At 40.7% G+C, this 24,992-nt stretch overlaps 8 protein-coding genes across 14 annotated transcripts; 2 read left to right on the top strand and 6 right to left on the bottom strand.

Moving 5' to 3' along the window:
- Positions 1-5,574: 5,574 nt before the first annotated feature.
- On the bottom strand, positions 5,575-7,010 carry LOC124198776 (WSC domain-containing protein 1-like). Its single transcript, XM_046594807.1, has 4 exons — positions 6,708-7,010; positions 6,374-6,646; positions 5,922-6,304; positions 5,575-5,857 (listed from the first exon to the last, which is right to left on the bottom strand). The coding sequence occupies exons 1-4, from the start codon at positions 6,990-6,992 to the stop codon at positions 5,722-5,724; spliced, it is 1,077 nt and encodes a 358-aa protein (XP_046450763.1). The 5' UTR covers positions 6,993-7,010; the 3' UTR covers positions 5,575-5,721.
- A 541-nt stretch (positions 7,011-7,551) lies between these two features.
- Positions 7,552-8,460, top strand: LOC124198428 (lactosylceramide 4-alpha-galactosyltransferase-like). The gene has a single exon (XM_046594261.1). It carries the CDS (start codon positions 7,552-7,554, stop codon positions 8,458-8,460), a length of 909 nt encoding a protein of 302 aa, XP_046450217.1.
- A 94-nt stretch (positions 8,461-8,554) lies between these two features.
- LOC124198777 lies at positions 8,555-9,589 on the bottom strand. The gene has a single exon (XM_046594808.1). The coding sequence runs from the start codon at positions 9,511-9,513 to the stop codon at positions 8,584-8,586; it is 930 nt and encodes a 309-aa protein (XP_046450764.1). The 5' UTR covers positions 9,514-9,589; the 3' UTR covers positions 8,555-8,583.
- A 1,491-nt stretch (positions 9,590-11,080) lies between these two features.
- LOC124198775 lies at positions 11,081-11,963 on the bottom strand. Its single transcript, XM_046594806.1, has 2 exons — positions 11,549-11,963; positions 11,081-11,478 (listed from the first exon to the last, which is right to left on the bottom strand). Exons 1-2 carry the CDS (start codon positions 11,890-11,892, stop codon positions 11,244-11,246), a joined length of 579 nt encoding a protein of 192 aa, XP_046450762.1. The 5' UTR covers positions 11,893-11,963; the 3' UTR covers positions 11,081-11,243.
- Positions 11,964-12,837: 874 nt separating this feature from the next.
- Positions 12,838-13,740, bottom strand: LOC124198771. Its single transcript, XM_046594802.1, has 2 exons — positions 13,327-13,740; positions 12,838-13,263 (listed from the first exon to the last, which is right to left on the bottom strand). The coding sequence occupies exons 1-2, from the start codon at positions 13,653-13,655 to the stop codon at positions 13,017-13,019; spliced, it is 576 nt and encodes a 191-aa protein (XP_046450758.1). The 5' UTR covers positions 13,656-13,740; the 3' UTR covers positions 12,838-13,016.
- A 704-nt stretch (positions 13,741-14,444) lies between these two features.
- Positions 14,445-23,816, top strand: LOC124198765 (early endosome antigen 1-like). Of its 7 annotated transcripts, none has more exons than XM_046594797.1 (18): positions 14,445-14,701; positions 15,596-15,679; positions 19,605-19,730; positions 19,818-20,173; positions 20,238-20,365; positions 20,433-20,643; positions 20,712-20,907; positions 20,982-21,122; positions 21,201-21,278; positions 21,366-21,467; positions 21,531-21,646; positions 21,711-21,837; positions 21,904-22,197; positions 22,263-22,604; positions 22,670-22,855; positions 22,924-23,107; positions 23,175-23,350; positions 23,419-23,816. In XM_046594797.1, exons 3-18 carry the CDS (start codon positions 19,692-19,694, stop codon positions 23,650-23,652), a joined length of 2,910 nt encoding a protein of 969 aa, XP_046450753.1. In that variant the 5' UTR covers positions 14,445-14,701; positions 15,596-15,679; positions 19,605-19,691; the 3' UTR covers positions 23,653-23,816. The 7 variants fall into 7 exon arrangements, with proteins under 7 accessions (XP_046450753.1, XP_046450748.1, XP_046450750.1 ...); XM_046594792.1 differs by having other exon boundaries at positions 14,685-14,701; positions 21,366-21,470; XM_046594794.1 differs by lacking the exon at positions 14,445-14,701 and adding an exon at positions 15,098-15,246.
- LOC124198766 lies at positions 15,884-19,164 on the bottom strand. The gene is made up of 5 exons (XM_046594798.1): positions 18,863-19,164; positions 18,153-18,535; positions 18,019-18,075; positions 17,792-17,908; positions 15,884-17,727 (listed from the first exon to the last, which is right to left on the bottom strand). Exons 2-5 carry the CDS (start codon positions 18,526-18,528, stop codon positions 16,289-16,291), a joined length of 1,989 nt encoding a protein of 662 aa, XP_046450754.1. The 5' UTR covers positions 18,529-18,535; positions 18,863-19,164; the 3' UTR covers positions 15,884-16,288.
- On the bottom strand, positions 23,785-24,992 carry LOC124198770 (mediator of RNA polymerase II transcription subunit 8-like). The gene is made up of 6 exons (XM_046594801.1): positions 24,831-24,992; positions 24,624-24,764; positions 24,468-24,564; positions 24,275-24,402; positions 23,992-24,214; positions 23,785-23,923 (listed from the first exon to the last, which is right to left on the bottom strand). Exons 1-6 carry the CDS (start codon positions 24,852-24,854, stop codon positions 23,823-23,825), a joined length of 714 nt encoding a protein of 237 aa, XP_046450757.1. The 5' UTR covers positions 24,855-24,992; the 3' UTR covers positions 23,785-23,822.

Raw genomic sequence — 24,992 nt, 5'->3', positions numbered from 1 at the left:
TCGATCGTAATCCGGGATGAGCTGAATAATGGCCAATCAATAATAACACTTGATGCATACTATATCATAGTTGATCCATCATTCAATATATTAGTGTCAACCTCCACGAAATGGAAGAACTGTTGGCGAATTCTCGAATCGCCCATGAAGACGAAATGCAATTCGTTAGGTGTGGTTGTCTCATGGTTATTGGCATCATCGTTATTAGAATGATTTCGAACGTGACGATGCTGGTAATAAAGAGTGTCGATACAAGTGACCGCTAGTTCGGCCGTGTATTTCAGCAGGCGACACGGGCGCAGCCCATCACGAGCTGCTGCTGGCTTTATTGTTGAATCCGTCCCAACGGAGTTGTAAAATATTCCGTTCGATTTGTCGTAGAGATACTCACGTTTATCGAGCAAATTATTACCGACGCAGACGGGCATCAATTCCATTGGGTCTTGTGCTGGCGACCCAGCTGTCCTGCAATACGGTAAACATTTATGACTTTGTTAATTTTTTAAAATACTACAATGACGTGGAACTAACAGTAGTCGAATCAAGGCACAATTTTCGGCTGATTGGCTAATATCGTTGGCTTTTGATAGTCTTCAGTTTATTGATTAACTCACCCCGAGTGACGAAATACCCCCATCCCCTTTAAATCAATCATCAAGTACGAAATCAATAAGCATTTGAGAAACAAGTAATTCGGTATCATTTTCAGCTCAGTCAGTATTAAGAGAATTAAATTTTCTATCATGTTAATTTTCTTAAGAAATTCGTAAATGAATTATCTATTATAATAATAAGCCATATATAGAGTAAATCAGCGGAATGTGCCTCTGCTGAATGAATTCGCCCAGAGAATTGAGCATTATTTATAAGTATCTGTGTTTCTCTCGTATGCATTAAGTTATAGCCTTAAGGAATGTAAACTTCCTTGGAGGCCATCAAGCTTTCACCAGCAACACAGATTTCAAGATTAAACGGATAGCCAAACAGTCATCACGAGCCTTCCTAGTCTGTAGCGTGTGCGTGTTCTTGTCGTCGCTATCGGGTGTGGGAAATTCGGGAATTATTTTTGGCTTGACACTTCCTTATTCCCCAAGGCTATATATAGATTTTATAACCCGAATGATATAAGTGGGAAATTTAATTGTGTTTTGTGTTACTTCACTTTAATTTGTACTGTTAAAAAATGTGGCAACCAAAATGAAAATGGGATTTTATTATTGAAATGCGAAAGTTAATTCGTCGCCCGTTGGCGTTTCTGATTTACTCACTCCTCTCCTATGTTATTTTATGTTGTTTATTTTCAATATTAACTTACGTCTTCAAAGGAGAAAGTGAAATCATGACTACCGATTTTAAATCGTCAAAGTAAGACGAGAAAGAATTGCGCAATTACAAATTAGTTATTAGTTTTCAAGAACGGAAATTATTTCAGGAAATCGGGATTGCCGGAACTTCCCATCTGTGTCGGTAATTTACTGGATCAACGTGACTACCATTACGTCAATTGGGCTAGAACAAGTCACAGCAGCCGCCTAGTGTCCAAAACACATCCGCGCTATTCCTGCCGGCTATTAGAATATACCGCCAAACGAGCGGTGACGTGTTTCGATTATCTCAGTCATCAAGTCAATACCCAAAATGTCAACATGAAATTTCCAAAACTGCACTTTGTCTTCATGGGTGATTCGAGAATGCGACAACAGTTTTTCTATTTTTTAAAGGTGTTATTAGCTTAAGTATAGCTGTGTAAAATATCGGTGCGGCCAGTAAAATAATTTCCGGTTTATCTGCACTATTCAGCTTATTCCAGACTACGATCGAATAACACAGCCCATGGAAATCCCTCGTAATGTCGTTCCTTTTCACCACGGTGACGTCGATGTTGACAGCAGTGTCCTCAGGCTGCGAGTCTCTTTCAAATGGAGGCCCATCATCAACGACACCGTCGTCGAGATGATACGAAGCTGGACGGCATCCGATCGGCGCCCCAATTTGATTTTATTAAGTGTGTATTATCATTTGGTGTTCAAAAATCAAATTAGCAAATAACACGATTGAACAGGTATGGAAATATATAGCATGATGCAAGAATACGGTGCCGATTTCCAGCAGTACCAAAAAACAATTCGAAATTTCGCTCCGATCCTGGGCCAATTGGCTAAAGTCAGTCGAGTGATTTGGATGAATCAATATCCCACCGTGGAACTCTACGGAGATATGGATGCCAAAAATACGGACATTCACGCCCAAAAGATTTCTCAGTACAACCAAGCTGTTCGGCGTGAATACAAGTTTTAAAAATATTTTTTTTTACTTAATAACGTTTGAACCAAATTAATCTTGGTGCGTAACAGGAATTATAAGAGCATCCGGATCTGGGACTCGAGCAATCCGCTGGCGGAGGAGTACGTCCGCAGCTGTCAAATGAATGCGGAACGCGAATATCCCAATCCGTTTTTCATCAAAAATGGCAAGGATCCTTTCATCAACTGCAAGCCCTTCATTAATTGCCTCGACTACATACACACGGGTTACGTCGCCCTGTCGCAAGCCACTCAGCTCTTTTACAATGACATTTGCAATTCAAAAATGTATTTTAATTATTAATGCGTTGTGGTATGAGAAATAAACTGAAAGATTTCGTAGTTCGAGTTAAATCATTTCAAATAAGGAAGGTATAGATAGTGCTCCGCATCTACTTAATATATAATCCTCTTATTAGGGTATGTACAGTACTCCTATTGGAGATCTCACCATGTAAAATTGTTAATGTCAGCCGTTTTATTGTTCACGATCCTACGAGATCCTGCGTGGAGGAAAACCTTGAAAATCTGTTAGAAAAAATGACTGATGATGGCCCACAGGGCCTAACGTTATCTTGTGTAATATGCTTTTAAATTAACCCACAGTTATTGTTACCGTGAGGACCTTATTGGCAAGTTACATGATTTATATTAGTAGGACTTTTTCTTGTATTCATCTCTTATTATGTAAGAGCTTTGTGCGTTAAACCTTTCGTGATAGGATTTGAATTCACTAATAATTAACTTGTCAGTTGCTCGTCAACCAAAATATTGATTATTACGAAATTCAGATCATATCACGCTTTATTTCAGAAAGGAGTCGATTTGGGATCAGGATCATTTCGAACCCAAGTTGTTTATTGCCAACTAGAAACGAAAGAATATAAGTAGATATAGAATTGCACTACTTTCATTCAACTATAGCGCTGACAAATTTTTATAGCGGTATTATGCCAAACGAGTGGCAAGGGTGTATCCGTGGTGAGGCAATACAGCGTGATGCCATGTAGTGGCAACAAGGTATAACCACTAAACGTGAAAAAGTCCTTAGCGGTATCGTTCAAAAATCAAAAGTCTTTCATTTCTTATCTTAACAGCTACTCTTTTGAAATAAGTCTCGTTCATATGGTTTAAACTAATGTTTAATTTTAGAGTCTGATCGCTCTGATTTTTGGCATCCTTTAATATTAATATCGTAAACTAAACGATTATATTTCCCCAATTAAAATAATTATCTTACTAAATATATATAATATGCGACATCTATCGAAAAAGTTTCATTGTAGACGACAATCAAAATCAACAGTTATCCGTTAATAATGCCAATACTGATGGTGAATCCATCTACAAAGTCCAGTGTTTCCCACTCTACTCCATCCTGGTGGCTGTTGGCCGAACGGAAATTGATTTCTTTGGTGTGGACGTCGAGGGCTCCGAATACAAGATCTTGCAAACCATACCTTGGCACAAAGTCGACTTTAAGGTACACATCTCTTAACCTTCCAATTGTATATTCAAAACATGTTTGCAGCAATTGGAATGTAGCTACTGAAATGTTAAATAGCGTCGTCATATTTTTAAATTGAAATGTTGTGTGTTTTATTAGACACTCTTGGTGGAATGGAATCACGTCCCCGAAGGCGAACCGGCCATGACCCGTTTGATGGAGAGCAACAAGTTTGTGAAATTCGGCCACATCGACATGGCATATTCCCGAGAAGTGATCTACGTTCAAGATTTTCTTGATGATTTTAGACAATTTGAATTCGATTAAATACAAAAGTCCTAGTCGAGTCTATTTTATTATCAAAGATCTTAATTTCTTTATTATATAATTTTCAGCGTCAGAACAGGTAAAGTTGTAAACGTAAGCCAAGAGAATTAGAGAAATGGAAAATAAATTCTGGAGGGTCTTCATTGTTGTGGTGGTTTTTACGATTTTTAAGAGTTTCTATCGATAGCTTAAAGTATTGCTAATTAGAATATTGGTGTCGTCTGCTTGGTTTAGTTTTTTGTTCCATTGTTCACAAGTTTCGAAAAAGAGACGAAGTTTAAGCTGATTAAGAAAACGGAACGATCACTTATTTGGAAACGTAAACATGGCTACTATACGAATAATAAAGCAACAAATGAAATTACAAAAATGTGGTCTTCGTGTGGTGTCTGGTGTTGCGGTTCTCCATTCTCTGATTTCTCTCCACTCCATGCTGTTTGGCAGGTAAATAAAACTAGGAATACAACTTGAATGAATATGGGAGCTTGAATAGAAACTTGTTCGAAATTTATGAAATGTAGTTCCTTACTAGCATTTATCATGTAAGCCCCTTGTCAATGAATGTCTAGTTTGTTTACACTGCAACTTTCTCCTTTGAGCAGATTTGAGGCCTGAGCTCCCCTGCGGCAGCCATCATAACCCCAAGATATGCAAATTATGCTTGTGCTGCTATTGTCCTGTCATCTCAGCAACAATTTCACTATTATCGCTAGAATAATAATTGTTGTTACTCTGATCCTGCGACCTGCTACATTCTGACTTGCATCAATGCAATGTACTACATGTAAACCTTTAATTCTCCCATTTATTAACAATTAGGGTTTACCTAGTGTCTCATTTAAACTTTTCCTTACTTGTTGAGTTGCTGTTTCTATGTCAATTTATTTCGTAACCTATTTTCATTTTTTCATTTAGATAAACAGCATCCCTCTTGATTGGAGAAACTTCTGATGTCGGGCGAGTTTGGGATCTCTTTTTTTACCTTTCTTTAAATCCCCTCTGCCTTCGTGTACACCCATGTGTGTGTGGGTGTATTCACGAGGACGTCCCTTTCCCCCTATCCCGCCTGGCTTATGTAACTTTAACTGCGGATGGAGCACCTGTGGATGGATGCCTGGCCGTTTTTCCCAGGCACAAAGGTAGGAAAAACCTATCTTTATTTTTCCTTTTTTGGACTATTTGGTGTCGTTAATTATGAATCGTTAGATAGTACGGATTTCGATTTTTTCTATGATGAGCTAGGCATTTTGACTGGAACTGTTTTCTCTTGTCGTTTTTGTTTTCTCAGTCAGAGCTCATTTGTCGAACGACTGCAGATCAGGCTTCTTTTTTTTACCTTACTACACTTTATCTGTGGATAAACAATTGAATTGAAAAAATATTTTGACTTTTTTTAACATTTCAAGCAAAAGTGCAACTAGAAAGTTTTCTGACCAAAAGGGACCTGCCGTCATGTGCAGCCGCCCCTCCTCGTAAATTTCAAAGGCAACTAATAAGTTGAAACTTGTTCAAGTATACACGAATACCCAGTTTATTTTTACCTAACGGGTAATTATATTTCCAAGACAGACCCTTTTGATATTAAAATACATTCTTATGTAATTTCCGTAATCTTTTTTTTTAGCTTAAAATTAGTTTGACAATTTAAATGTTTCCGTCCAGACTGTGGACGTCGTACAAATATATGGGAAGTCTTGGCCATCCCTTTCGTCTCAAGCTTTGCTGGACTCGATGGATCGCCTTCATCAGTTTCATCCGGTGGTTAGGTTCCAACAGCTTTCTGTATTCATTTCCACAAATTTATAAAATAAAACACTATTTTGTCGACTTATTTGTTTTCCCACCGAGTTTTATTGAGCCGCTTGTGATCCGTGCGATTCCGATGGTCCAGGGTGCATCGCATCCGCACCGGATCAACCGGATGGAAATTGACGACTTGCAGAAACCGTTTGAGTTCTCCGCTCGCCGTTTTACCCATTAATCTCTCGTAAAATAGAACGGTGCCATTTTCGATTTGTTCGATCCAGCGGATGGCGTGATCTGCCCAGGCATAGGCCACGTAGTCTACCGTTGCGTCCCACTCTGGACCTCTGAAAGCCTCGGGCGGGGCCTTGCCCACTTTACCGCCGTGAAGCCAATCGCGATAAGTGAACACGACGTCCATGGGGTTCCGCAACAGCAACACGCCACGTTTGTCGTATTGTTGGTGCACAATCCCACCGTGACCCTACTTTGAATATCGTGTCGTTAATAATTCCGGTAAATAAAAACAAATGAGCTCAGCCCAACAACAAACCTGGCGATGGAGTAATTCGAAATAGTTGGCCAGTCCCAGGGTTGTGATTGTCGCCTCGTGATCCTTGTCGACGATCGTACAGCCGCACAGCGGATCGTCCGTGTAGTACTCGCTTCCGTTTATTTGGCTGGACAAGACCGGGGAAGGATCGGCCATGTAAACAGATCCCGTGTAAATCCCAGTGACGCCTTCGATCAGCTGTCGGGTCCAGGTCACTCCGCTGCCGGGAAACGACGTCAGTGGCCATTTGGGCAAACTCTCCCTCTCTGAGAACTGATTGGGACATTTTATAAGCGTTAAATCTTTAAATCAATTATTTAGTTTGATTAAAAACCTGAACGACATAATGCTGACACTGCGGGTCTCCTCTCCAGGGATAACTGGGCTTGCGATCGAATTTTTCCATAACTGATTTTCTTCCAGGAGAGATAGCCTTCGGCGGCCGATTGGGAAGTTTAAAATGGTCGTTTTCGATGGTTGGACTCGGCACGAATTGCACAACAACAGCCGATGAGGAAAAGGCGATTGAAATACTCCAGAAAGTTAAAACTAAACTGGTTGACAATAACATGAAAAGGTACGAGCTTCTCCAATTTCTAGTCTGCCGCATCGGAAACATTTTGGGGCTATTCTGTGAGCCAGCAGTAGAATTAAATCGTCGACAGAGTTGAGACAACTACTAGTGCCGTCGCTATGGTTACGTCATCCGTCGGGATTTCAAGTGGGGAGGAGCATTTGAACGCTCAATGCCGGTTCTCAACTGTTGACTATAAGGTTTCCAGCTCTCGTCAAAACGCCCGAAACATTGGGAGCTCTACAATGATATGAGCTCGAGAGCAACGTCATCACCATGTTGTTGTTGACCTACATCGGGCGTGTTTGCATCCTTTGCACGAAAAGGGCCATCAGCGCTCGTTTCCTCATCGCCGTCATTTTAGTCATTTCCACTTTGTGCTACTTGGTCTTCATTCCGCTATGGGTAAATTGGATTATTTGTAGTATTAAGAAATTGAATGTGTAAAATTGTATACCAAAATGTTCAGGAAGAATTGGCATTTCCTACGGCCGTCGACAGAGGGACCTGTTGTCTATCTGCTGATCGCCAGGCAGATATCTGCGGCCGATCCAATTGCACCTGGCCGACATGCTCAGTAAAGTCCCAGTATTCACTCAAACAAATGCATGGTGGGGCCTTTTTCATAGAAACTTCCGGTAGCGCCACTTTAAACTTCCGGCAGGCCTGTGCCGTCGAATCCCTCGCTCACCACAATCCCAATCTAACCGTCAACGTCCTATTCATGGGTGGGCGAATCAACACTAGCCTGGTCACGCTGAAAAAGCTGAAAGAGAAATACGACAACATTCACCTAATCAGTTTCGATCTGGACGATTACATGGCCGGAACTCCGCTCGAGTATTGGTACCACTGCAACGGCTGGAGGGACGGGCCTTTTCACGTGTCTCATCTCAGCGACGGACTGCGATTTCTGACGCTGCACAAGTACGGCGGATATTATTTCGACCTGGACGTGATATCCGTCCGCCCAGTCACCGACTTGCGCAATTTTGTAGCCGCCGAATCGGACGATTATCTGGGCAGCGGAGTCCTCCATGCGGAATTCAAGAATCCCGTCATGGAATTGGCCGTCAAAGATTTTGCCGCCAATTACCGGCAAGTTGAACCCATTGACATTATTTTCCCTCCAAAATATTTGAATTTGAATTTTTCGTCCAGGTCAGACGTTTGGGGCCATAATGGTCCCGCTTTGCTGTTGCGGGTCCTGAAAAGTTGGTGCAAAGCGCAGGATCTCCTGGAGATGGACTATGTCAGTTGTCACGGGTTCAACGTTCTTCACTACTCGTCGTTTTGTCCCGTCGACTATTCGGTGGCGACGAAAGAATTTTTCATCCATCGATCGGCCAACCAAAGTCGACCCTTTTGGCTCACCGACCAGGTGGTCGGCGTTCATACCTGGAACAAGTTGACGTTCAACAAACCCATTTACAAGAATTCGACCCAACGTTACACTTGGCTGGCCCGAAACCATTGCCCGTCCATTTTCGCTATTGCACCCGAAATCTTTTAATTGAAATTGAACTTGTCCGGCGGTTAATTATATTTTTTTAAATTGTATAAAAAATAGACGTAAAAACAGAAATTTGGTTTAATTGACAGCTTAAAATTTCAGAACAGAACAATCAAATTATGATTAATCAGCAGCTTCGTAGAATCTCGAATTGTACCAAGCCAATTCCAGTCCGATGAATTCCTCTTGACCGCCCAGGATCGATATGGGACGCTTGAGCCACAGATTCGGTCGTGAGCTGAAACGGACAAATTTCCCGCTTTTATTTTTATTTGAAAATGACGACGTCGATTCGAGTTCTTGGAGGACGCCAATGCGACTCTGGAACAGTTCCAGCGGATCGTCTTGTTTGAAATGGATCTCGACGGCCAATTGTTTGACTTTGTCGGCCAGGAATCCGGATCGCAACATTTGCGGGATCACTTGCCACTCGGCGAATTCAACGTCCATTTTGATGACGTCGACGACTTTGTCGCCGTGACGACGCGTCAGCATTTGGTAAATGGACGAAGCGGTGCTGACATTCCATCCGCCGGATGGCTGTAAATCTTCATTTCCGGCCAGTCCGAGTTTGTAGAAATGGATGTAGGGACTGCGGTCGTGATCGCCGACGCCCATCGAAGGATCGAAGGCGAAAACGTGACAGCCGTACTGGGCCATGGCTTCGTCAAACGACCACTGATTGTTGATGCCGAACGAGTAGACTAGGCAATCGTCGAATTCCGGCGAGACGGACGGATCGAGGCAAACGGCTTTGTGGCCGTCGGGAGCCGTGATGGGATCGCCCATGACGATGTTGAAACCGAAATCGACGGCGAACAAACACGACGTGCTGTTGGTCCAATGCAAATAGCGGAAGATTTCTTTGGCCGACATTTGATCAGCTGATTTGAAAGTTGCTTCTGAAAAGTCATTTTTAAAAATCGCGGGGGTACTACTAATACACAAATGACTCTGAAATATTCGATTGTTGATAATCCAAGTGGTCAAAGTCAATGCGAAAACGATGACTAGAAAATAGATGAACGTCGGTTGCTTATCCGGATGAATCATTTAACTTTTAAATGGCGATTGGAACTGGGGCTGTTGGCTATAACCCCAGCAGAGAGAGAGCGATCAAACGTCTAACCCGAACACGGTTTCAGAGAGAATAACAAATTGAATTTTTCTGTGGGCAATGTTAGAAAAATAAATAAAAAATAAATGGAGATTGACGTGGTATAATTGATAAACCCTTGAGATTTATTCAAAGAACTACTTTTCCAAAGTAGACTTCAAAGTAGACTACTCTTTTTTCAGTTTCACCCAACACTATTTTAACTGGCTATTCTGCTATTCATTATTTGTCTTATCACGATACTTATTAATGTTTTACTGAAGCCAATACTTTTTAATTTGATTTTTTGTCAAAAGTTTATTGTTATTCAATATGCAAATGATTGTCGTTGTACCACGCAATTTCGTGGCCAAACGATCCCCACTGTCCCAGTTCGGTGAAATTGCCGGCCGACCAGGGATTGTATTTCGAATCAAAGCGGATCATTCCTTTCCCCTCCAGCGTTCGTAATATTTTCGCCCATTCGCGGTACTTGTCAATCGGATCCCGGTGGTCCAGATGGACTTCGATGCCCAGTTGGCGGATGTTGGCCAGCATCCCGGACTCGATGATCTGCGGCAGGGCCAGCCATTCGTAAAACTCGACGTCGATTTTCAAATAGTCGATGATTTGACGGCCGTGACGATCAGCCGACAGCGTCTCGTAGATGGACGATAGCGAACGCACCGTCCAATTTTCGTAAATGTTGAACTCGTCCCGGTTGCTGAGTCCCCAATTGTAGAAGTGGATGGCGGGGCTGTGGTCGTGGTGATCCAGGCCCATCGAAGGATCGAATGCGTAAACTTGACAGCCATACCGTTCCATCTGCTCGTCGAACGACCATTCGCCGCCGATGCCGAACGAGTAGATCAAACAATTGCCGGGTTGTGGCGCGACTTTTGAATCGATGCAAATGGCTTTTTGTCCAGCCATTCCTGTGGGATTCCTCATCAGCTCACCACCAAAGTCGTGGGATAATCGACAGGAGGAACTGTTGGTCCAGGTGAAATATTCCATCAGCTGGGCACCCGTCAATGTTTCCGAGTCCAGCAGAGCGTCCCAATCAGTCAAAGAGTCGCATTCTCCACTTGCGGATCTGACGGTTGTCGTCTGTTGCATCATCTGTTGATTGAATTGCTCGTAACTTACTTTTAATGCGAATACGAAAAGGAGAAATACAATGGACGATATCAATATGATAACAGACAATATCACAATCCATTTTCTGATGAGTCGCTTCAAGTTCAGGTGGGAAAATATCATAATTTGAAAGATGCAAAACAGAGAAATGGATTTAACTTGTGAAATTGACTAGTAACGCTTTTATAAAGCATCCAAACGGTTAGAAGTTGTTCCAGCTATTAAAGTTGTTCCATTTTCCACTAAAGCTCACCGGTACCGGTATTTTGTATTATCGCAGGTATTTTCACTTTTTTCGATTGCGTCTGTTTACGTAACAACGAGTAGAGCGGCTCCGCCTATCAGCAGCTCTTGGCACTTGATGGTCAAACGAATTATTCGAAATTGATGCTGGTTCAATGTTTATTGCTTTAACTTATTCAGAAGGAATAACAAAATGTTCATGTATGTATAATATAAGTGGATGACGCGATATCAATCAATTTCCAAATAGCATAAACGGTTAATTAACGTATAGTAGTGATTATTGGCCATTCAATTTGAATTTTTATTTGCCGGCACCTCCGCAGACGGGGAAACCGCTCGTGCTGGCGCAGAAGGCTGTCAGACTAACGGTGGTGGAGGTGACGATGATACTGGTGATGGTCGACGTGCCAATGGCCAGCAAGAAGCGGTTGGGTCCGCTGCCTTCCGGCACGGCGAATCCGGCTTCAATTTCCAAAGGAACGACGGAAGATTCGTCGATCGATGTGCTGCTCACCTCGGCGACTGGATCGCTGGCCCTTGTTAATTCACAAATAATTTGGTTACACCAAAAACACTTAATTATGAAAATTGATGTAAGAAAATTACTTTTCAGATGGAAGGAAGACACTGCCGTCCTTGCTGTCGACCTCTTCGTCGTTGTAAAAGAGTCCGCGTCGGTCACGGCCCTGGGCGGCGGCTTCGTCGTAGAAGAGACCGCGACGACGTCGGCCGATGGTGCAAGTGGTCAGGGCGGCTGTTGAGGTCGTGCAGCTGGTGGTGGACGTAAAAGTGGTGGTGATGGTGGTGCTGTACTTGACGACCGTGAAGGTGGTGAACGACAAAGTGCCGGTGGATAGGAGAAATCGTTCCGGCTGGGCGGGAGCGACTGGTGATGTGGCGTAAGCGGAAACTGCGGCCAGAGCCAGCAGACAAACAATTTCAAAGCGCATCTTGTCGGGATAATTGAATGATTTGTTATAGCGTTCGTGAGCTTTCAGGATGGACTGGCGTACATTTTTCAATCGGCAGGAGTCGACTATTTATATCCAAACGCTTCCCTGGATCATTTCCAGAGCGCTGATTGGCTTTGAACTATTTTTATCTTTTTCAAATTTATCCTTTCGTTCGTGTCAAACGTTCGCATCTTGTGATTTTAACTTTACGACGACACGTACCGTTTATAGAGCCAATCAGGAACGAAGGAAAACTGCAGAGAAACCACTCGAGGCAGACGCAAACAACATCCATCATCATTTTTCCGTTACGGAATGAAATGATTAAATGCCTACGTGGCGCACATTTATTATTCATTCGATTCGCTTTTTGCGGTTCTAATTTTTATTGCCTCCGCATTTTCTTAATTGATTTAAAACGCATTAAAAAATGTGATTTTATTAAACTCATGATTAAATCATGTTGCATGGCGTAATACCATTTTAAAAATCGTTTTGGGGTTGTTCAGTGCGATTTTCATTTTAGAATCTGAATCATATGTATCAAAATTCAATTAATTTTGAATATGGGTTTATAACTGAACTACGATACCGCTTGAAAATTTGTGAACTCAGCGGAAGTGTTTTTTCCGTTCATATGCGCATGAACTATAGTCCTTGATTTGAATACAATTGATAATTATGGTACGTGCTGCAACCCGGAATAACTATTTGTTGTATTTGTTATTTGATAAGTTCATATTGCATCTCGTTTAAAACACGAAATGATACCAATTCTTGCCGAATTCATTTTGACGAATTATTATGTAAGATACTGTGTCCTTCGGTTCTTTCTGGTGGTGCATGTTTAGTACCACCTTATTTTATGTTCAAATGATTCTAATATTGTTATTATTTATAGCCACATTATCCTTTTATCGAGAACAAATTGGTATTTTTAAATTACTGTTTCACAGTGTATTGCAAAGAAAAAGTTCCAAAGTAATTATAGACTGATAAATGGATAAATACAAATAGATGGAGGTGGTCAAAAATGAGAAACATGTCTGTCGAGGGGAATTCATCCAACGTTTGTCGTCCAGCAGGTGACCACAATCAACACTATGGTGATTGGTGGTTTTTTATTTGCCGGCGCCTGAGCAAAGCTGGAAGCTGGTGGTGCTGCCACAGGTGGCCGTCAAGGATCGAGTGGCCGTCGACGTGGAAGTGGAAGTCACGGTGGATGTCCCGTAGGCCAGCTTGAAGCGAGCGCCGCCAGCAACTGGGGATCCATCGGGAACGCTGAAACCGGACTCGACGGTCAGAGGGACCCAGGTCTTGTCGATGGTCACGGAAGGAGCGGCAGGTGCTTCAACGGTCTGGGCCGATCTGCACCAATAGAACATTTGATTATCAACCGCGAAATTCAAAAGGTAAAAAGAATGATAATACCTTTTGACGGGAGCAGATTCCGCCTTGACTAAATCTTCATCGTCGTTGTAGAAGAGTCCACGACGGGCACGTCCCTGGTTCTCGGCGTCATCGTAGAAGAGACCGCGACGACGTCGGCCAACCGAGCAGGTCTTCAACGCCGATGTCGACGTGGTGCAGGTGGTAGTGGTCCCGATTGTGGTGACTGAAGTGACGGTCGACAGGATGACTGTGAAGGTGCTCAAAAAGATTCGGCCTTCATTCTCGTCCTTCTTGGCAGGATCGGCGGATTGGACGTAGTTCACCGCAACGACGGCCAACAGAATCACGCAGCAAAGGGAGAAACGCATCTTTTGATTATTATTATTATTGAAAAGTGATAGAATTTAGTCAGAGAGGATCTGGCTGTGATGCGGTTGTCTGTTGGTGAACCAAAAGAAGCAAATGAACTATTTATATACCACGTCCGGAGCTTAACCGCTACACCCGTTTGCCATAGGGTTCCTATATTATTATTATACATGGGCGTATTTGATGATGCGATGATTTCGGGTGATTTTGGCTTCGGGGCTGCCGAAGGAAGAAGGATGGATGCAACGAACTCGCCAATCTCATTTACTTAACATCAGATAGACCAGGAATTTAATCAGATATTATAAAGTAAGGGTGAATTAGATTACCAATATTATTTGACACATTTGAGAACTGGATTAATTATCTACAATTCATAGCGTTCCCCTTATTAGTTTTTGATGAAACAAATCAATCGATTCCCTAATCTTTTCAATTGTTTTCAAATTAAAATGGTTTGTATTAAACTTTATAGCCCACCGAACGTGAAAGCTATCGCCGAAAAAATTAAACATACGACACGTCATCACCCTCATAGAATGATAAGGATCGTGCACGTGGCAAGTGGAATATTTGGTACTAACATGGCGTAGAAAATGGTTCATGGCATTGTTAATTAGATTTCTCAAGGCTAGGGAAAATGTCGGAAGCTTCTCATGATGTAATTTATAACCAACTCTATTTAATTTATTTACAATGGCTCAGCTAAGGCAGAATCCTTATCACAAACACTGACTGATAACACAACTTGTAACAAAAAAGACCTAAAAAATAAGAATTATCAGAGATCTCTGTGTGGTCGCCTCAAGCTGATTGAGGAACATATTTGAAGAAAGGTTACGAGCCAAGTAAAACCTTCATTTGTCCTTGAAAGGATCAGAATCCTATTTTTGGCAGACCTTACCGTATCCAATTTGTGTTTAGATTTTAGATTACTTACGGTGCTATTCAACGATTTCTTGGATTACCTTTATAGGTAGATATCGCCTGCTAGTAGTCTATCACCGACAACCAAACCTGGAGAAAGTTTGCTAAGTACTAAAAGGTAATTCCCATCTTAGATGATGTAATCGGTTTTAAGAGTGAACATTTTTACAGAGAACCGTTCACTGTGAAGTCATGACATTTCAATAATTTTGAGGCTACACCATAAAGGATAAGATGGAAGTTAACATAAGCTTGTCTATCTCGAAGTTTTGAGGCAGTTATGTTAGAATCCAGCATTAACTTCTTGAATGCTTATTTCAGAAATGAATTTCTTTTTTTATTACTGTAAATTTGCCGCTGAAATTATAATAATTAAAATCTTTTACACCTAAAAGCTAAAATGAAACACAACTCGCCGATGTCCCCACAAAATTTCAAAAAGCTACGTCGCATCAAACAGAAGTTGCAGCATAAAAACGCAAACTTTTTTTTGGTCATCGCACGACTTTGTGTTTGATGACAAGTATAGCGATGTTTTGAAGTTGGGCAAACTCTCTGGGCAAATTTATGAAAGAATACATAATCTTTGATAAAGTTACATATGATTTATTTAAAATTATTAAAATCTATTTTCTTGTGTAAGGAAATATACTGTTGCACTTGGTAAGTTGGCTGACATTGATTGGGGCATGATTGGGGCAAGTGGAGTGACTGGAGTCACGTGTGTCGAGATGTAAGCTTCGTTCTTTTGGAATTTTATACTCAAAGAAATCACAAGAGTGATTATCAATGTAAAATACTACGATCAGTGTCCAATTAGTGACAACGTACTGTATGAGTGGGAAATAGATTAAGAAGCTGAAATGATAAACATTGGTGTAAGCAGTCATTTGCTGTGCCGATATTTTGCCATCATGGCATGGTAAATGCAACATTAAAATGATATTACATTAAAGTTTTTCCTATTCCATACTAAATATCTAGTGAACTTAATCACATTTTTTTTAACCAGAACACCATCAGCCAGAGTGTTCCCGATTGACATCTTCAACTGACATGACACACTAGACTGACACACCCACTAGAATCATCTTCTGTAAGTCCTAAATATTTTGTCAATTATTACTAAACTAAACTAAGAATTATGTAAAGATTACTTCTAGCTAGAAAGCCTAATGAGAGTTTCTTAAATGATATAGTATATTCATCTTTAACATTTTATCGTTTCACCTTGGGTAATGAGGATGTTTAATATTAAAAAAACATCAATAACAAATCATAAGCCATCTTTCCATAAGTTGGCTGAGATATGTTTGTGTATTTCCGTTATTTTTTAGAAACTCAAAAATTTAAAGAAGCTTAAAATGGGAAATGGTTCGCGATCATTACGTAAGGGTTAAAAGGGTCAGGGTCTTTTAGTTATAGTTGGATAGTTGCAAAGAGAAAGGAAAACAATTTTTAAATTCAGAAAAATGACCGTGACAATGTGCCCTTCTCTCTCCTATTGCATTTTTCTTTTAACCCGCATAATTTTTCAAAATGGGCTCGGATTAAATTAAATCAGAAGAATAATTCATTTAAAAAACCAGTAGCTAATACACAACAAAGTGCAATAGATCGCAACACGTCCCAGAGTCGCCAACAGAACAAAACAATTAAACATCGATAGGGAGAGTTTATCGCACTAAAATTGAAATCAAGTTGCTCAAATTTTGAATTGCCGGAACTCGAAGCCTCGCTCGAAGCCGAGTTCTTTTAAATGTTGCTCAGCGTCGAAGAGGAAATCGAAAACACGTTGAGTCAAGCAAGAGTTTCCGTTTAGAGCTATTTCGTTCAGCCGCTGGATGCATCCCCAGGTTGTCTTGAACTGTTCCAGCATAACCGTCCCGTTTTCAAAGAGATCCTTTTGCAATCCGTTGATCGCATCTTGTCCGTTTGATCTGATTTCCATCCACTTCACGTTAGCTTCATCTCTCGTTCGATCTGGCAAAATCATCGATTCCTTTTTGACAGAAACCCAGCGGTAAGGTTGATTGGAATGCATGCTCATGCTGCACTTCTCCGGACAGACGGAACAGAAATTCGTCATTGTCGGTTGGTAAAGTTCCGGAAAATTGGCAGACCAATCCATCTCTTCGTTTTCTTCCTTGACGACCAACGAAGAGTTGCACGTTACGTAACAGAGATTGCAATTGGTGGCGTATTCCCCATCCGTAAGTTCCAGTTTTTCAGTCAATTCCACTTCGAAATTGTCAACATTCCATTGCGCTTCGCAAATGTTGGCCATCTGTTTAGCCTTTTCCATCTCATCTATTTTGCCACGTCCGATTTTGATGAGCGATTCGATTTCCATCACCGCCTCTTCAATCTTTTTTCTCTCTTTTAAAACTTGTTTGGTTAGCGACAGTGTCTTTGTAGTCCTACTGGTTAACATGTCGAAGAAGCTCTGGTTAACTTCTCTCCATGAAGTGTCACCCTGCAAGTAATTGAAGGGCAACAAATTGGTGATGCTTTCAGCGATATCCTTACCGAATATGGACAAAAATGATTTGTTGATGTCGATTTCACCCATCACGTTACAGACCATGTCCAGTTCCTTGATTCCGTCATCGTCTTCGAGAAATTTTTGGAAAATTTCGGCTTCTTTTTGGTCCTTTAAAAGTTGTTCCTTGTGTTTCGAGTTTACGAAATAAGGGATGACAACAATCGTTAGTGAATAGGGAATGAGGAATCCTTTTGTGTAATGGATGTCGTAGATCGAGAGGCAGTTCTTCCGGGCAGTTTCCTCCATCATTTGAAAGCGAAATGTGTCTTCCTGATTGACGTTGAAGATGAAGTTGATAATTCCGTTGATGAATTTCGCCTGCATTAAACTGCTGTTGGCACCCAACACCAAAATTGTTCGGTGCTCTGCTTGTTTATCGGGATTGCCGAAACAGAATCGCTCAAAATGTGGACATGTCCCAATTGATTTAATGAGTGGAACAGCGTACATATCAACTCTGTGTCGATTCCCAATTTGTTTGCACCGTTTTACTAGCCTCTCAGCAAAACGAATTGTTTCACCTTGGCCACCGCTTACTCCCGCTGTTTTGAGATGACGTGATAGAAGACCCCGCAGTCTACCATTTCCGTACGGATCCTCTAAAACGGAATATTAAGGTTAATGTTACAAGATAGAGCTTGAAAATGTAATGGTTAAACAAACCAGAAGGTCCGTGACCGGTGAAAATGTTACTAGTGAGTACGATCGAGTCTGGCAGACAGCTGGACAACATTTTGGGTCTTTCATCCACGTCATTTGTTGAACTGGTAACCTCGCAACCTTTTTAAAAGAAAGTGGGTCAACATTAAAAACAAGCAATCTTTCATACAAAATAATAACTGTTAAATTGAAAATAGTAAATTGGTACAAGCTAAATAAGCAGCATATACCGTCCATTCGGAGTAATAAAGGGGAATCCAGAGGTTCGAAATCAATCCCGCTCGACTCTACTAGACAAAACATATTTTCAAATTTGTATTTTTTTTAACCGAATGACATAATTGCTTCTGATAATAACGAGAACCTGTTGTTGATTGAACTGAAACCGAATCGTTCTTGGTAGTAGAATCGACGCAATCCTTAATTGTCTCAGAGGATCCATCCAAGATTTCATTTCTCATAGTCAACCGCATTCGAGCAGCTGAGCGTGTTCTTGTTAGAGACTCTGGCGTCTTGGTGGTGGGCAACTTCTTTCTTTTCTCTTTATGGCGTTGGTTGCAGAACCAGATGCGCACTACTTCTCTCTCCATGTTGAGAGAGTCTGCCAGCGAAGCAATCGCTTCCAGCGTCGGCTTGGGTTCACTGTGGAAGTAGTTGTCTAGTGCGTCCTTCACCGATCCTTCGATCGATGTCCGCTTCTGACGTTTTTGGCCTCTCTTCTTCGCGATTCTTCTTCCCATTTCGATTCTGAACAAAAGTCGATTACTAATTATACAAAAAGCGTTTGACTGGGGAGTTGGATAACTATGATTAGCGCTCTACATTTCTTTAATGCAAGCTTCTATCGTTCTTTAAAAAACTGGTACAAAGATAATATTATTTTCTTCCTGTACACTTTTTAATCACTTCAACAGATAATGAAAATCGAGATAAAATCACGTTCACACAATTACTTTAAAACCCGCATTTATGCTGCTGTAATACTCCTCATCTGGTTTCACTTCACCTTTTAGCTTTGTAACTGATTTTATAACTATAAGAGGCTAACCAATTAGAAAATATTGGTAAATTTACCTTCGTGGATCGTGAAATAGTCTACATCATACGCACTGAACTTCGGGCAATCCGCAGTGAATGACTATTCACCACTTGAACAAGAAAAAATATGTCGACTAAATTACTGGAAAGGGAGTTTCGTGGGGTAAATTTATTCGGAGAAATAGCAAACGAATGGGAAACGACGAATGTACCATAAAGAAAAGTGCTTCCACCTTATTTTTGACTTCTCAAAAAGACCCTCCTATTCATGGTTCGTGGGAATCTAGCTGTCAAGGTTTTGCTATAAGTTGAGTTAACTGACCTACATCTATCCGCTTTTCGACGGTCCCTGACCTAGGCCTGAGCATGGGCATTGTGCCCTCGTCCTGTTTCAATGTTCCCCTTCAAACAAACAAACAACCGACAGCAGTAAAAGTAGGACGAAGTGAAAAACATGTACTGTAACCATTAATTAACTACCCTCGTTGCGACAGATTTATCTGAATCTGACTGCCAGCCGAAAACAACAAAACAATTTTCATTATAACTGGAAAAGATATGTTTGGTTCAAATTTTATTTTTTATTATCGATCGGCTATGCTACAATATTCAGATATTTGAATGTGTTTCTGAAATTTAAAAACTTTTTTTATTCCATATTTGCACTTTTGAAATTTATTTAAAAACTTCGATTTATACCGCTAGGTGCCGCTAGCAAGCAGTAGTTTTAAAACACCGAAATAATGTAATGCTTATTTCTTTTTCTGTCAAAAATCAGCTGATGTAAATACAGAGGCGTGAACGTGAAATTGAGTGAAAAAAGAGCACGACTTTTCGTGTACCAGTTATTGTCGTATTTGCCAAAATGTTCAACATTAGAAATCTGGTCAGCAGAATATCGCAGGTACTTTTTTGCAACCTAAGGCCCTACATTTATATTTGCATTTAAGTTCATCATTTAAAAGTTTCTTTTTTTTTCATATTGCAATAGGCCAAAGATGGAGATGCAAGTGAAACATCTTCAATTAGGAGTCGAACATTGTCACAAGTGAGCAGTGTATACACAGATGAAGGAGCTGTTCCTGTTGAAGCCGAGGGCTTTCTTTGTCCTACTTGCATGGCAGCCTTTCCATCTGCGGATAGTCTTCAGTCTCACTATGAAACTGAACATTTGGAACCAGGAGCCAATTACCTTTGCCCAGTCTGTAAAGCAAGGCTGGACAATGCAAGTGAATTAGAACTCCATTATTCTGTTCACCATTCTGCATCATCTGTGAGAGCCACAGGGGACACAGAAGTCCTGATGCAGGAAATCAATACCCTTACCTCCTCTCTAAATGAAGAGAGGTATTACATTTTATCATGTTTAATTAGACAAATTTGGAGATAGTCAATATTCTTTAAAATGCAGGTGGAATTCAGAGGAGCTGCTTAAAGAAGTTGGCCAACTAAAGGCATTGCTCAAAGCTCAGGGATCAGGTGAAGAACACCACATGTATCAGCAGCAACTCCAGGGCTTGTCAGAAACAAAATCACTTTGTAATACTAAAGATAGATTTCAAATTACTGGCCACATATTTTATTTACCTTTTGGATTCATTTTTAGTGACTTCTGAAGTCGTTCTTCTTCGAAAGCAACTGGCCGAGGCATTGGAAACGACACTAAATCTGAAGCAGGGTCGAGAGAAGCTGGAAGAAAAAACTGCCAGGCATTCGCAGACTGTCGTGCAATTGCAGGCCTCACTTGATGAAAATGCTGGTCTGATTGCCGCTTTGAAGGAAAACATCAAGGGCCTCGAATCACAATTGGCGCACAAGTATAGAAGTTTTTGAGTTAATATGAAATTCAATTTAATTACTTTCTTTCTCTTTTTTATTCGAGTAGATCTACTGTGGATGATGCCGAAGTTCTGAAGAAAGAGCTTGCTTCTGTCCAACGCTTGATGGATGACTTAGCTACAGTCAAAGAGAGAGAACTTGGTGATTTACAAAAGCAGCTGGAAGTCCTGCAGTCTGATTACGAAGCCTTAAAAAATCAGCACAATTCGTCAAGCGAAATCATAGCCGAAGTTCAGCCTTCGGTAGGAAATCAATAATTGTGTTGGTTGTTTACACACGATGTGATTATTATAGTCCAATTTTGTGAATGTCGAAGGAACCCAAAACTGATGATGGAGATCTCTTGGTGCGTTTACAACAACTAGAGGCTGAGAATCTTCGTTTAGAGAATGAATTGACACGCCAAAAGGAGGAGACAGATGAAGTTCGAAGGTTCTTTGCTGATAAAAGCGATCAAGTGAGTATAGTGCAAACTATTTATATTTGTATCATGCCGCTTTTCCTAAATTAATTGTTTCTTGAACTAATGTTTCAGTTGTTATCAATGCAACATATGAGGGAAGAAACAGATGTTTGTGTGGGGCAGCTTCGACAAGAAGTCACCTCGCTCCAGGTATTCATAATCTTATAAGTTGATTCATTGAACATTTTTTCTGTTATTCATGAACGAAATTTAATAATGTGCGCTTTGTGAATTTAGGAAATGCTAAATCAAGCTCGTCACCAAGCAGAAGGACAAGTTTCTGAAAAGGAAGACGAGCTAATGCGCTTCAAGTTGGACTTGTCTAAACATCAACAACAAGTAGTAAAGTCACAAGTTTTCTTCTTGATTCCTTTCGTCTAATTGAACTCTTGCTGTTTTTAGGTTGATGAGTTGGAAACCAAATGCCGCAGCTTACAACAATCCAACGACCAGCTTAGTAACAGTCTTTCGCAGAAGGAGCGAGAAGTGGAAGAACGTAATCAATCGCAGCATCAGATGTACCTAACATTCTCTAATAGCGTGCTTCATCCTTGTCTTATTTAAACTTTGATTTTATTACAGGACCGCCAAATTGGCTCAATCAGAGGAAAATATATCTCGTTTAGAACAGGAAAGAACGGAACTTTTAGCAACGATTGAAAAGGGCGAAGGTTTCGATGCAGCCATTCAGCAAATTCAGCAAGACAATGTAAATAGTGTTGATATCTTTTCTTGAACTTAATTGAAGATTGAGTTTTTTTCTCGTTATTTACAGGCTCGGTTGCAAGAGGAACTAGCAGAGTCCAAAGGCACCATATCTGCTATGGAAAGTCAACGGAAAGTTAAAACGGATGAATGGATCGCAGGAGAAAGTCGACTTAAAGAAGAGAAGATGAAATTGCAAGAGAAACTGTCCAACTTGTCAAAAGAACTTGATGGTACCAAAGAAAAGCAAGTGCACCTCCAGAAATTGTTTGACGATGCGAATAGAGAGATTACAGATTGGCAAAATAAATGTCATCACCTAGAGTCGAAAATGAGCGAGATGGAGAAGCACAACCTTCTTCAAGTAAGTAGATGTTGCTGTTAGCTTCGTGTAGAAATTTCTACAACAATAATTATTTTCGCTTAAAGGATAAACAGTTGTCAGAGAAGAGCAGTGAACTCGCTAAATTGCATTCTGAACTACAAGGTGCTAGAGAAGAATTCTCCCAGAAAGATAAAGAGAAAAATGAACTGGTAATGAAGTTGGAGCAAATCCAGGGACACACAGAAAAGTTGGAAAAGACCATTGCTACTCTGGAGGCAGAACTTAGCCAGTTAAAGTCAACTTATCAAGAGAATGTCAAACAGTTGGATCAACTGCAAAACCAACTAACTGATAAAACTAACACCATAAAGAGATTGGAGGAACGTGTCACTGAGCTTGAACCACTTTCGGAAGCTGTCGAACAAGAAAAGCTACGTCGTATTAAAGTAACGTTTCGAAAATAATTGTTTTGTTTTCTTACGCATTTACAATGATCGTTAATTTTTTGTAGGAAAAGGCCGAGTGGGGTGAGCACGAGCAGTTGTTGAGAGGTGAGAAAGATTCACTCGCAACTCTTAGTACGCACCTTCAGCAACAACTAGACGAGCAAACGACTGAGCATCGCATCCATTTGCAGCGGATCAAAAATGAATCGGAAGGTTTGCTAAAAGACAAAAATCAGCTTATCGAACAATTGGTATGAGATCAAAAGTTTTAAACTATCTCATGAAACGATTGTTGCATATGGCTTTGTTGATTCAACAGAATGCAGCCAAGGAAGGACGAGCAAAGGAAAATAGTGCGTGGTTAGAAAAACAGACGAAGCTAGAAGAAGAAATTAAGGCGCTGAAGGGTAATTTAAGTGAAGCTGAAGACCTATCGGCAACCCGCTATCAGCGCTGTGAAGAGTTACAGGCATCGGCAGAGAAATATCACACACTTAAGATTGGTATGATTTTTTTTTTTTTTAATTTGGGTTTTGTTTTTAATGGTGCTTAAATCAATTTCCAATGCAGAGCTTGAAACTCGGGTAGCGTTGCTGGAGGAGGGAAAAACAGAACTGCAAAACAATTGCAATCAATGGGAGAATGAAGTGGACAGACTTAAGTTCAACGCTGCTGAACTACGTCGTCGCCTAGAAGATTCGCAAGCTGCTTTACACGAACTCGGCCGAGAAAATCAGAGTCTTCAGGTATAAATAAAAAATCGACAAACATTTTCATTTATAAATTGACAAAATGGTTTTCTTCGTTACATCAGATGGAAAACGCCAAATTGCAGGGCCGAAAGTGGGCGGATGATTCCGAAGTGAATGATTGTCTGAGCTGCCAAAAAGGTTTTAATCTAACGGTTAGGAAACATCACTGCCGCAACTGCGGCCAAATCTTTTGCAACGAGTGTTCTAGTAAATCGACTGCCGTTGGTAATAGCCGGAAACCCGTCAGGGTTTGCGATTCATGCTTTAAGGAGTTGACTATAAACTCTCCGCGCTAAAATACTTATTATATTCCGTGTCGCCCTCCCCCCCTTTTTTAATGACGTTAATTATGAGTGTTTATGTTCAGTTTACGATGATTGAAGTGCTCCATTTGAGATATTATAAGGGAGGCGTGTTTGGTATTCTGATTTCAATATGAAATAAATGTGTATTTGGTCTAGTCCTATTATCTGTTGTATGGGTGCGCTTGGCTGGCCGCTTTGATGGTTGTCTTGATAGTACTTGTTGTTTTCCCTGGAGCCGGACCAGGCTGTGCGCGTCCTGGACCTTTATATTGAAGACGATGTGTTGGAATTTTTGCAATTTTAGAAGCAAAGCAAGCATAATTAACTCACCAGGTTGAGTTGGAGCAGCTGTAGGAAGGGTTTTAAGGTTCTTGCCCAATCCCACAGCAGCAATCAGAGCGTGCGTATCGGCTATAATACAAGTGTGGGCTGCATTTGCTCGGACAGTAGCTTCATTTTCCCAATCTTCTCTTGAATGTGTTATTTGCTCCAAAACATGATTGACCACTTTATTCATTGCATTGATTTGCTTTTGTGCTGTCTCTGGTGGAACCTTTAACAATAAAGAAGTTGTAAGATTTTATGTTATTATTTCTGTTAAAAGTATTCTTACCTGTAGAGCACGTTGTTCAAATTGATTTTGACGTTGTTCCACATCTGGATCAGGTTTTGTTCTCAGCATATCAGGTGTTATGTCATGTGAAAAGGCCACAACACGCCCTTCTGTTGCTTGTTTGAGCTCTACAAATAAATGTTTGATGATAATCACTCATACCAGCAAGTATGCATAGTAAGTGCAACTTTACCCTCATCTGGATCAGGGCTCAAAACTAGAGGTAAAACTATGAGGTTTCTCAAAAGTGGAGTTTTATCATTCTTCATAACTTTCAGCAATGTATTCATCTGGTTTGACGATTTAAAATTAGTCTGAATTACTTGCTAATGTCTTAAGCATAATTTACCTGGCCAGATATAACGGCGTAGCTATCCAAAACAGAAGGCCAACTGAGGGATCCATATTCATTTTCCAAACGAAATAACAGAGTTCGGATAGAAGTCTTTAGGTCATTAATTCGCTGAAGCAAAGCTTCCAAAGCGGCTTCCTGATTTGAACGTTTTTTGTAAGTTTGGGATGAAAATTTACCTCAATTCTTAAATTATATAATTACCAGCTGTTTCTCTTCACGCTGCATCTTGGTTATAAATTATGAGAAAGCTCTTTTAAGTTTTAATTCACATAAACTGATGTGATGCTTTTGTAGCTTGCTGCTTGCTAGCTTCAACCAAATGTCAATCACAAAAATGTCGTCTGCGTTTGTTGCATAAGCCCT

Source organism: Daphnia pulex, chromosome 7 (genome assembly GCF_021134715.1).
Source record: "Daphnia pulex isolate KAP4 chromosome 7, ASM2113471v1".
Taxonomy (NCBI): domain Eukaryota; kingdom Metazoa; phylum Arthropoda; class Branchiopoda; order Diplostraca; family Daphniidae; genus Daphnia; species Daphnia pulex.
This window is presented reverse-complemented; position numbering and strand designations above follow the sequence as displayed.